General features: G+C 40.0%; 1 protein-coding gene across 1 annotated transcript; it reads right to left on the reverse strand.

Annotated features, from left to right (window-relative positions):
• Nucleotides 1-3,079: 3,079 nt before the first annotated feature.
• On the reverse strand, nt 3,080-7,297 carry fibinb (fin bud initiation factor b). Its single transcript, XM_041042656.1, has one exon. It carries the CDS (start codon nt 6,893-6,895, stop codon nt 6,272-6,274), a length of 624 nt encoding a protein of 207 aa, XP_040898590.1. The 5' UTR covers nt 6,896-7,297; the 3' UTR covers nt 3,080-6,271.
• Nucleotides 7,298-12,771: the final 5,474 nt, after the last annotated feature.

The raw sequence follows: 12,771 nt of genomic DNA on the forward strand, positions 1-12,771 counted from the left end.
TATTTTGATTTTTTTATTATCTCCAGACCAAACAATTGCTTGATTATCAAGAAACTCACTGATAAATTAATCAATAATAAAAGTAATGTAAGTAATTAAAGTTGTTTCTGTCATACCTCTTTCTGTGTAATACTTTCTACGTCCTTTGCAGGTTCAGGGACGATGACCAGTACCCAGTGGATGTGCAGTACAATCTTCAGCCCCACTGATGCCTACTAACATCTGAGTTTAGATTTTAAAAGCTTCATTTTGCAATTATTAACCAGGATCATGGAGAGTGTCACCCAATTTATAACATAACAGACCTGAGTCTCAAAGGGTAAGGTGATTACAACTCAGTCACCTTTGCAACTGACGTCAGCACACACGTGTCCATTAACAACAACAACAGTAACACTGATACTGTAGTTGTATCACATAATGGACTTTGTGGCATTGGTTCAAACACACAATCAACTTCCATGTGTACACTACACCTGCCCAGAGAATTAGAAAAAGTAATTGATGAATGGTTTCCAACCTTCTACAACACACACACACACACACACACACACACACACACACACACACACACACACACACACACACACACACACACACACACTTGCAGTAAACCTTTCTACAGAGGTAGATTTTGTTTTAAATTAAGTATTTATCAGTTGAAAGATGCAGCAAATAAACAAAGAAAATGAACGATGTAGTATTTTAGAGTAGCAGGATATTTATTAATGCTGCCATGTCACAATTATTCAACCCCTATATAATACTGCTGATTTTAAAACCTACTGCCAGTCTGTATGACCTAAAGTTAGGTTTAAACATGATTAACCCACTGGGAACTCAATAATGACCTTTAATTTGCTTCAGCTGTGATGTGTTTCTATAAACACCACCCAGGGAAGTGTGCAAAGTGTGTTGCAACTATGAAGATGAAGGAGCTTTCACAAAAGCTGAGAGAGGAGATAATTTAATTACACCAAAAAGGCTGGGAGCAACCACTGGGAGCAATGTACGGAAGTTGTAAACTTATGGCACCCCAGTAAACCTGCCTGGACGTGGGAGAAAGCCAAGAATTTTGTCAGGAGGCCTGGGACAAATGTGCCAGTGCCAACCTTTAGAAGATCACTTAACAACCAAAGGCTTCGTGGCCGGGCGCCATGATGCATTCCACTCTCGACCAAAAAGCACAAGAGGGGTCGACTGGAATATGCCAGAAAGAATTTGGATAGGTCTGAAGAGTTCTGGGAGAACAAGTTGTACGGTGTGTGGCCACATGGATCAGCGGTTTGTCTGGTGCACGAGAGTCAAGGCTTGTGATCAAAAAACTATTATTCCCACAGTCAAGCATGGAGGTGGATCAGTGATGACTGATGATGTTGGGACATTTTTCTGCTGCAGGAACTGGCAACCTTGACTGTGCAACTGGCATCATGGATTCACAGAAATACTAAGCTATTTAGAGAGGGAATGTTATGCCTTCTATGGTGAACTTGATCCTTGGTGATAATTGGACTCTCCAGCAAGACAATGACCCCAAGCACACTTCCACATCAACAAAAGCTTGGTTAAGGAATCAGTCCTTGAGTGTCCTTCTCAGTCTTCAGATTTAAATCCCACAGAAAGTCTTCAGTGGGATTTAAAGAATGCAGGTGCTGCGCAGAAGCCATTAAACCTTACTGAGCTGGAAGATATTCCACAAGTAGAATGGGCAAAGATTCCACAAGAAAAGTGTCAGAAACTTGTCTGCACTTACTGAAATCTGAACAAAAGGATGCTCCTCCAAGTACTGAGGTTGGGGGTTGAATAATAGTGTACATGCACATTTGTCAATAGAACAAGATGGGTTTTTTTAATTTAAACTCAAAATGATGTCAACTTATATTATCAAAACTGCGTGTGTGTATATATAGAGCAGATTTTGATAATGTATTTAGCCTTATGCTGAAATCTATCTGGGAAACTGAGTGGACATACAGCAGTAAGTCTTTCTGGGTGAGGTAACACATGAATGTGTTCAACGTAAGCCTGTAAATGATACTTAAACTTGGATCATAAATTCACTGAAATGATTTATCTAAATATGCCAAAGGTTAACCCGTGTTGAAGGTTGAAATTACGCAACACCTTAAGTGATAACACAAAGTAAAATACACTATAAAATGCATCTTAGAATAATGTATTTCCTCTAAGAACAATAGTTAAAGCAGAAGTCTCATGAAAGCTGTACTCTTGTGTGTTACATATATGGTTTTTCCTCTACGTGATGCCAACAATCTGTTCATGTGAATGAGAAAACCAGGGGCTTTCCCCTCTCTCGGAAACATGTAATGCAGGGTAAAGGTTCTGAACGTGTGTGCTAGCTGTATATCATGTGTCCTTCATGGTGCCTCATCATGAGTGTAATCTCTGGGATCAAAGTATGTACAGACTGTGTGTAGTCACAAGTGAAACTGTGTTACTGTACTTCGCATTGTTACGTAACTGAGATCAGTCGGCACTTTTCAGCACAGTATGGAGAGTCGTGGATACTCGTGACATTTTATTTCCTTTTCACTCAAATCCTCAAACTGTTCATGACCTTAAAAGGACTGGGGTAGAACACAGGAAAAAACAAGCTGTTTGCATGGCCCACCACAACACTCAAAATACCATCAACACAGCAACCTTACATCTCTGGTCCTCATAAATACCAACAAGCAGCTTCTTCCTCCAGAGCACTCATAATTAAGGGACCACTGCCTGTGTATAATTCACAGCAGAAAAAAGCTTGTAAAGCAAACATGGAGGGGAGCTTTTGAAGCACGTGGCAATACAGTATGCAGTCCCAGCAGTTACTGGTTTGCCAAATACCACAGAGTCCGGGGACCTCCTGGATGCAGCTCCATGGAGATCCCTAGCAACATAAGGAATGTTTTAATCTCATTTCTATGTCATTAACTACTAGAAGAGATCAGCAAAGGTGGAAATGTTTTGGGGCAAGTTGCCCCTCTTGACCATATCATAACATTTTTTAGGGAATATCTCCTAAAAGTGATCACTTCTGCCACAAAAAAACTTGCTCTTGCCACCACTCTGTACTTCAAACACAAACTCTTTATTTGGGAAGACACAACACAATCTGTTAAGCATGTTGTTACGCAGATTAGTGTTTAACATTGGAGTCCACGAGTGCTGCCTGCAGTCTTATCCGTCACATATATCTTAAAGGTAAACAACAATAGATATATGCTGCTCTATTTCAAAACTTTATATAAACACTGAATACATATTAATGTGTTCTGTAATAAAGATACTGGCACTCACAGTATTTACTTACTTCTAATAATACACTGTACAAGATTATACTGCCTGTGCAGTACAGCACAGTAAAAAGGCCTTGCATTTTAAACCATGTCACAACCTTTAGCACCATAATAGTACAGAATTGTGCAAAGTCTGCTAGCCTATAAAGCAAGAGATACAACAGATAGGTGTCCATATGTAAACATTCTTATATTCTTAGAAACATTCATCTGGAGCATCAGAGAAGAGCAGCGATAACAGTTGCTCATGTTCTGGAGCTTTCAACCAGGCTGCTACATGAGGTTCACTCTGTCAACTGCTTTACTGCTATAGGAAGAGTTTTCCAAAGCTTATGTATCCAACTTTTTGAGGTCAAAATCAAACCAAACACATGGACAGTATAGAACTATGATACAGAATATGGACACTGACAGATAAGCTGTCCAAAGTGTCCAAAATTTTTGCTTGGTCCTCAAGTGAATCTGCTAAATCTCTACAAAACTCACCCTCTTTATCACAGGGGACTGAATGAGTTTCTGAAAACCCTTCATACTGTAGTCAGACAGGAGACTACAGTGCTTATGTTTTGAAAGCTGATAGGCCCGGTTCTCACTTTTTTGATTGGCTGACTCATGTTTGAAGCCATTGTTTTACACATACATACTCACACACACACACACACACACACACACACACACACACACACACACACACACACACACACACACACACACACACACAGGGAATTTCTTTTATTTTATTCATTTCATATTCGTGGGCAATATCATAAGTTCAACCAAATTAATATATATATTTTTCTAACTTAATATTGACTTAACACTTACTCACTTAGCAGTGAAGATGGTTTTGAAATTACTTGTATGCCCAGGTTCTGAGATTTCTATGTCTCAACAAAAAAATTCAATATTTTAAAAAATCAATTGAAACATCACTTTCCACAAATCTTGTCCACAACACTCCAAGGCTCCAGAAATGTATGGTAAGTAGACCTTGGGTTGGGACTGTGTTGTCAAAATGCTGACAGCTTTCACAGAGACTGTTTCTTCAGTAAAACTGAACAGGAATCTGTTGACAGCATGCTCTGCGGATTATTCTGAGTAGCTCTGACATTGTTTCTGGAAAGACATACTGCTGTTGAACTTTTAAATATGTAATTACTAAATGCTGTGGGCGCCACAAAACAAAATTATGTTCACCTTCACTGTACAAAGGTTGGTACCAGACATTTCACACAGACATGGCCACATTAAACTGTTATGAGCCCAGGGCAAAAATCTGCTCATGCACTCTGAGCAGCTCTGTGCAGCATGCACACTGTGATATCCTCAAGTTCCAGTCAAATACAGACTATACAGAAGACTATACATAAAAGCTTCATTATGTGACCAGAAACCAAAACTCGTACGGTAGAAAAAAACTGTTTGTGGTAATTTGACAGAGCACCACTTCATTTAGGAATATGGCCAACAAAGCGAGACCCTGATGTAAGACGTGTAACATAATTTGCAAATAACCAAGTTACCAATTGAAATACGGTGAACGTAGAACCTTTCAGGGCCTCCGGGGGGTCTGGGGCCTTGGGGCAGTTGCCCTCTATGCCTGGCTGGTGATCCAGCTTTGGAGACAGACATCACAAAACCTGGGCAAAATACCTATTTTGTTGATATTTGAAGTGAATATTTGAATATTTGTTGATATTTGAAGAAGTAAATATAGCCCAAGCAACAAACATATTAAAAAATCATCCTTTCTTCAAATGTTAATGTACTGTTACTTTTTATTTTATGACTTTAAAAATGTTCTTGAGTGTAAATCTGAAGTTAAAACTTAAAATCCCCCTTTGGCAGATATCACGATTTGCGAATGCTTTTTGTAGTCAGCTAAGAATCGTTTTTATTCTTGATTTAACAATTCTGCATCCTTGATGTTCAGCTCAGGCTCCAAAAACTTCAGCTTGTGTTAGTTTAAGGTGGCTTTTGAGATCTGCTTTGGATCAGTGTGCTGTGGTCAAGCCTATTTTCACTTTCAGTTTCTTAGCCAACTGAGGGACATTTGTGTCTGAAATTTGCTGACATTTTGTGGAATCCATTCATCCTTCTATCTGTGCAATGTTTCCCATGCCACTGGTTGTCACATAACCCCAACATATAGTATTTCCACCCCCATGATTAACAGCAAAGTGGGAGTTACTAAGTACTGACTTAGAACGGTTCTAAAACCTTTGCACATGCCACAATTGGTTTTATTTTTTTATACTATTTAAAGTTCATGAAAAAAAAAGTAACAGTAAATTAACAAAATTGAGAGTCTGATTTTCAATGTATGGTTGTACTTACTTCTTTCACTTTCTTATTTATCATATAATTCCGGTGAACTGATATTTAAACTTTGATTTTATATCCCTGATATGGATTTTTCACCCCTGCTTCTGCCTCATGGTCACACTCAACCATAAAACTTAAAAAAAAAAATAAAATGGGGTAAGGTTTTATTTTACGGGCTGTAAATGCCAATTTATTTCAAAAAGATCTCCTAAGAAGTTTTCTGGGACAGAACCATGTAATTTGGTACTAATTGCAGGTAAAATCAGTGGGTACACTTCCAATTATTTCCCAATCCTAAGCTTGAGACTTTTATTCAGAGAATAGCAGGAGAGATAAACATGTCAAATGTGTCTACACTTGAACATACAATTCATCATATATGAAGAATAAAGTTTCCAGTAATAAATGAAGAAGTAATAAATATTCACTGGGCTTTAAATGGGGCAATTTCTTTCGTGGACATCCATGTGGAGGTTAATAATAAACTCAACACAGCAGACCAAGGACTCACTATTTTTCCTGTTATTAGTACAAAACCACATGGTTCTTTCCAGGGAACTTTCAATAATTTATTAGGAAATAACGGACCTGTAAAATAAAACCTCAGATAGTACTGTGGAGAGACTTGTAGGGACTATTTTCTCTCAGAACTTCATGTACTCGTTCTTCAGTCTGCTCAGTCTCGTACCGTGGCTGCGGATGATCAGGGACAGGAGCTCGTGTTTGTCCTTCAGTCCCAGAGAAATGTCCAACGTCTCCTTCAGGACGTCCCGCGTGTGCACTATCATGTTCAGAAAGTCGTCGTTGAGCCGGTGCTCCTCCCTCAGCTCGCTCTCCTGGCTCTGCTTGAATTTCACCTCCAGCTCCAGCAGAGATTTCTCCGAGTTTGTAAACGCCTCGCTTATCTGAGCCGTCTCTCTCCGCAAGTACTTCCCGTAGCTGTCCTCTCCGTCCAGGTCGTACGAGATGCTTTTCCCGATCCCCTCCAGCACCCTGGCCGAGTCCTCGATCTGCCTCTTGATGATGGTGAAATCGTCCCGTATGACCGCGTCCTGGTCCTCGTCGAGACCGCACTTTCGCTCGTCGGTCATTTTGAAAAGCATCTGGCATTTCTCCGGGTCGTCGTTTTCCTCGTAGTCTCCGTCCGGTACGAAGTAGTGATGAAAAGTGCCGTTAGACATCTCCGGATGTAAAGGTCCGCGGAAAAAGGATCCGCACGTCGGCGGCGCTAACATCCCGGCGCACAGGAGCAAGTGAAGAAAAGCCATGATGCCCACACTTGCCCCAAAGCACACAGACACACACTCACACTTACACAAAATAGGAAATTTCAGAGTTTATTTCTGCTCAAGTGTCAGCTAAGATGGACTATTTAATTCCAACCCGGCGCAGAAACGCAAACATTTCAATCAGGTTTAAACGTCCAAAGTGCGCAGTTAGTTGGGGCTTTGTTGCAGCTTTCACGTCCTCCTCAATATCCTCTTTGTCCAAACAGATAAAAAAGAAAAAAAAAAAATTGGCGTGAAAATGTTTTAACAACCTCACTTCTCTTCCTTTAATCGAGCCTGCCAGCTTCAGTCAGCGCTGGCGGTGAACAGGAGAGCAGTGTATTCAAAGTTAGTTTCAGCGTGGAAAACAGTTGTACTCCTGACTTCACTCGGTGCCTCAAACGCAACATCTGGATGTCTCAAGTGCCGCGCTCCGGCTTTTGGCTAATAATACCTCTCTGCTACTCTCAAATTACAGCCCCTCCGTCTCCTAAAAGGCTGCATTCAGCCTGGACCAGGCTACCAGCGGGGCCAAGCTGTTAAAGCCTGACTGAAAACCAGGAAAGACCAAGTTTGTGTTGATTCACATAAGCGTGACAAGTTGGCGTGGACGGTTCTAAAAAGTTATATTAGACTGCGGAGGCATACAGAAGTGACCACTTATATAAAAACTTGAAATGCAATCCAACGCAACAGTCGTGTAATTACAGCCCAGCACTTTTATGTAACTTATAATTCTTACTACCTGATGACATGTGGCAGAAATGTGGATCCAACTGCATGTAGTAATTTTTGAGACTTTTGTGGTGTTGTTATAGGCCATTGGATGCGGTTATTACATTATTTCATTGAATTATGCTGTATGAGTTTCTAGTTTCTTTTCTCCCTAGAGACAAGGTGGACAAAATTTTAGAAACAACACTCAGTCAAGATTTGTTCTTGGGTCTCTATTGACCCCCGCTATACAGAGTCATTATTTCCACAGGCTAATCTAGAAGCCACCCAGTATTCTGTGACCTGAAATGATTAATTGATTAATCAATGAGTTGATGGACAGAACATGAAATGCCAACAATTTTGACAACTGTCTTTTTTTTTTAGGTTAAAAAAATGCCAAAAATTAACCAGCACCAGCTTCTCGAAACAAACATTTGCCAGTTTTCCCGGTTTTCTACCATAGTCAACTCAGTGTCTGGCATCAACAATCGTGCCACGGTCAAAGTCTCTGAGATCACATTTTTTTCTCCACATTCTAACGTTTGATGTGAACATTAATTGAAGTTCCCGACCTGTATCTGCGTGATTTAATACACTGCACTGCTGCCACATGATTGGCTGATTGGATGACTGCATGAATACAGAGACAGGTGTTCCAAATAAAGTCTGTACACTCTTTAAAGTAGAGCTACTTGTAAACCTGACATTTGGCCACCTTACCCTCCACTTTATCCCTGCCAACAGCTGTACCATATAAAATCTGAATAATATTTAAAAGGCTTTAAATGCTTTTTAAAAAAATCTGCAGTAGATCAGCATTTTCTTCAACAGTATAATGAAAAGTAAAAGTCGTTAGCCGATGTAGTGCCTATTACTGGCTTTTGTAGCTGGCCGCACATAGAATTCAGGAGGTGCAGAAACATGTTCGCTCAGCTTCCTTCAACAAACTGACCACCTGTTTTTAGCCGCCCACCGGCGTCAAATGACAAGCCCAGTTCATTTCAGGGGAAATGAAAATACACGTGACAGTCACCTGTTGAAGCTGAAAAGCTTAGTTACAGCTGAGACCCATAATTGGTCTAGATTCTTACTATATTACGTTAATTAATTGTACTTACAGTATTCACATTTTAAAATGTTGATCTAAGAAATGCCATTCAAATGAAATGATTGAGCCTTTTCCAGTCAGATTAAGCCTCTAGTCACAAAACTAATGCCCCAAGGGAAGAATCATTTTGTTTTTAAATGTGATCTTACATTTCAAGAACTAACATGCAAAGAGTGATCTAATTTGCTAAACCCACAATCCCCCACTCAGTTTGTGCATATCTTTCCAGTGGAAACAGCAGACGTTACACCATCACCTACCTCTGCTCACATTTTTCCACTGCGTGAGTGAATATTCAGGGTTGAGACCTGCATAAATTAGGCTTGAGCAGGCCAGTAAGTGGTAAACACACATTGTAAAAACACAGGTTTATCACCAGATTTATGGTTCAGATGAAACATCCTGTTATAATACAAAAGCTGGAAGTGAATGGCTGTGTTACATAAGCCTTACATAAACCAAGGTCTGCAATGTGCATCAGTCTGAATCACAATGTATAAAAATGCCTCGCTGCTCATCATGCCTGTATCTCGCCTCTCAGTAATAATACACAGAAACTGACAGAACATAATTTGATGTTGTCTGTCTCCAGGTCCTTGTCTCAAACTCACTCCTGCGCTCAAGTTTCAGAGATTTTACAATTACAACTTCTACCTTCCACGCTGACAGTAATAATATGCACTGACACGTGTGCACCTCCGCTTTTATTAGAAACCTGTGGTGCTAACTCCACTAGAGAGGAAATGTACTGTCAGACACCAGAGTGGCAGCCTGGAGAAGCATAATGGTGCCTGTCCTGTGACATTATTCTGGAGAAGGAATTTCAATGTGGTGTCAGACAAAAAAAGAAAATGGAAAATGAAGTCATGTTATGGGTTTAGGGTGTGTCGCTCTGTTTTGATTTGAAGTCTTCTGTGACACGTTTACATTTACATTAAATCATTTTGAAGAAGACAAGAACTCCACCTACTCACATAGGACAACTCATAAAAAAGCTCAGCAAGGAGTTGTTGGTGACCTCCCTCTTTTTAACACTAAAGCTGGAATGCAAAACACAGTCCAGAGATTTTCTTTCTCTTACCAGTTCTCTCTCTGTCTGGATATTGGATGAAAATGGAATTTAACAATACATAACAGCATGTAACAACCTCATTTGTGATAAAGTGCCTCCAACTTTGAGCTAAATTGACCAATCTGGGTTTAGATCCCAACTTTGCAAACCTCTGTTTCCAAACTGAGGTTCATGGAAAATATTTCAGTATTCAGGCCTTGCTACTCAGTTCATACATTTAAGTATATAATTATCAATGGGTCAACTTTCTGCATCAACTGTGGTAGGCTTTGTGTGTCCAAAAGCAGAGTACGAAGGCAGAGCAGGTGAAATAAAACAAAGGTTTGCTTGGTCTCTGTTCAGAACAGAAGTCGGCTATCAATGAGGACAAACAAGTCCAAAAAAGAGCAGCCTGGCAGATAAAAAAAAAAGGCAGAGATCGAACTTTACAAACAAGCAGGCAGAAGAGGAGCAGATGTCAGGTGACTGAGGAATGGTGAGAACTGGCCTAGGACTGGACGAGCCAAAGGATTTGATAGCAGGGTTTGAAAAGACAGAACATGCAAGAGCTTGTAGGCGTGGATAATGGCAAGAAAACTGCACTTTCAATACAGTAAATCAAAGCCAATGTAATGCAATACAGTGCAATGGCCTTGCAATACACGTGGGCTGCATGCTGACACAGTCAGAGAGGTTGACTCAAATCTGTAGAAATTACAGAGACCGTAGTTCTGCTGCTGTCCTATATTCCACTGTGTACCAAATATTTTGCTCGAAACAGATTCAGCTTACAATTAAACTAAAGCAGCACAGTTTAAGGTGTACAACTGTGTCAGTGTCAATTAAACTTGGACATTATAAGATTAATAATAGTGATCAGATTTTGGATAATTAACTGACAGAATCAATAGCAATAGCAGAGTCACAAACTGGTATTAAAGAAGTATTAAAGTTTGCACTTTGTACATTCAGAAAAGTCGACGTGTGAAATCTGCGTCCAGTACTGCAACAAAATTCTGCCACACTTACTCAGTCTCACCCAGTTAGACTTAACTGAAAATGTTTTTGGCTGTACTTCTGCTTACTTTGAGCCATTATGTCAGAGTTTACTTCAAATTATATCCAGACACCATACTTTGTAATGCTCTTCCAAAACCTTCTGGCAGTCTGCTGCGTCGCCAAAGAAATGATGACCCAGCGTACCCAGTGACTACAGGATGGCAGCGGTGACATCGTACATCATGAGGACTTTCACGAGTCCGTCTGAGCGGCAACTCAGACCCTTTAAATTGTAACACAAAGAGAAATTCCAATATTCATTCTTATCGTTTTTCATTATCAGTTGTTTCTCAGAGTCAGGGAATCTATTGTGTTTCTTGACAGATTGTGGGCCAAGGAGGATTTAGATAGTACAGCAGGGAGACAGCCAATGCTGAAGATACATTGCCTTGTCTGAGGATCCTCAAACTGTGTATCTGTAAAGCCAAAAGTCCTTTGTATGTGTAGAATCGACGGTACTATCGCTTTTTGTGTATAAAACTGTTTCTCTGCTCTGGCGAGACGGAGCTAATACGTAAGTGTGATGTTCTCTCTTCTTGCAGCTGTAATAAATTTTAGCCATCCTGCTGGTTCAGTGTTTGTCTTTTATGTGAGTGTAACTAACAGAATCTCTGGACGCCCTCCAACTTGCATACTAGGCTTATGTAAGTGTAATATGCAGAGCACATCATAATCCTTATTCCCATAGGAACAGCACGACAGGGATCATGGTATTTGATCTCTCAAAGTTTTTTTTTTTTTTAGGACTACCCAGCTCAGACAGATGCAGGTGGATGTTTCAGACAGGCAGCGGTCTGCTGATGTCCACAACTGCATATGCCACACAGGACGTACAGTTGTGGACATCAGTCAACTGGAAATATGCCTCGGTAGACACGGACACTGCAATGAAACTGCTGTTTTGCTTTTTTTAACCACAGTAGCCACAATGCTCCATGGATAGCAATGTTGCTCTGTCTTTTGGTCTGTCCACCACTTTGGTCCAGACTGACATGTCTCAACAACTACTGGATGGATTGAAATGAAATTTGAAATTTCACTCAGATTTTTGATTTAATCAAAAAAAATCTGACATTGACTGATAATGGAAAAATACATAGGAATATGTTGAATATTTTTAGTACAATGTTATTTTGGCAATTAGAAGGAAGGCAGTAAAACATCCCTGTTGCCATAGTGTGCTCTATTAGAGTTTGCACACAGCATACATACTTTTTCATGTATTGTCTTTTTCGTAATTCTTACAGTTCAAGTATCTTTTACTATGGTAACTGCTGTTTGCATTATGTTTACTTCTGCCTTATTTATCTTTCCTTTCCTTTCCTCGTGTCTATCTTCTCCTGCTGCAGCAGCCCAGACTCACAGTTTACATCCCCCACTCTAATGAAGTAATTTCTTTTCAGCCTGAGATAATGGCCCAAGAACAAATGCATTTGTCTGCACACTCCATGCCCGTGTCATTACAAAAGACATTTCAGAACGGCTGGTGATTCGGTTTTACTTGAAGAAATCATTTAACATATTTAATGTGCTCTTCTTGCTGTGGTTTTGCTGTATGTGAACCTCATTTGAACCTCTATGCGACTGTGCTAATGTGGACCCACTCTGATTTTAAACTCCAAGCCCTTTCCACACTGGGGATATTTATTGCAAGATTAACTTTCACTGTATGAGGCATTCTGCAAGTCTGACTTTCCAACATTAATTACTGTCCCTGAGGGATGTGCAGGATTAAAATAAGATGTTTTTGTTGTCATTTTGTTTTGGTGTTCATTAACTTGAACACAACATCATTAATCAACATGATTTGTTAGTTGGTAATTGGATGTCCCGGAAAACTGTGACGGAAGTTCTCCTTGCTTGACATGATGCCAGCGCCATTTGTTTTTTAAGGAGCGTCCAATCTAATTTTATTTCTCTTCAGATTTGTCACATACAGTA

The sequence above is a fragment of the Toxotes jaculatrix genome, chromosome 1 (assembly GCF_017976425.1).
Source record: "Toxotes jaculatrix isolate fToxJac2 chromosome 1, fToxJac2.pri, whole genome shotgun sequence".
Lineage (NCBI taxonomy): Eukaryota > Metazoa > Chordata > Actinopteri > Toxotidae > Toxotes > Toxotes jaculatrix.

What these genes read in the sequence shown, in the direction of transcription:
- fibinb (XM_041042656.1), bottom strand. Translation starts at nt 6,895, where the DNA reads ATGGCTTTTCTTCACTTGCTCCTGTGCGCCGGGATGTTAGCGCCGCCG.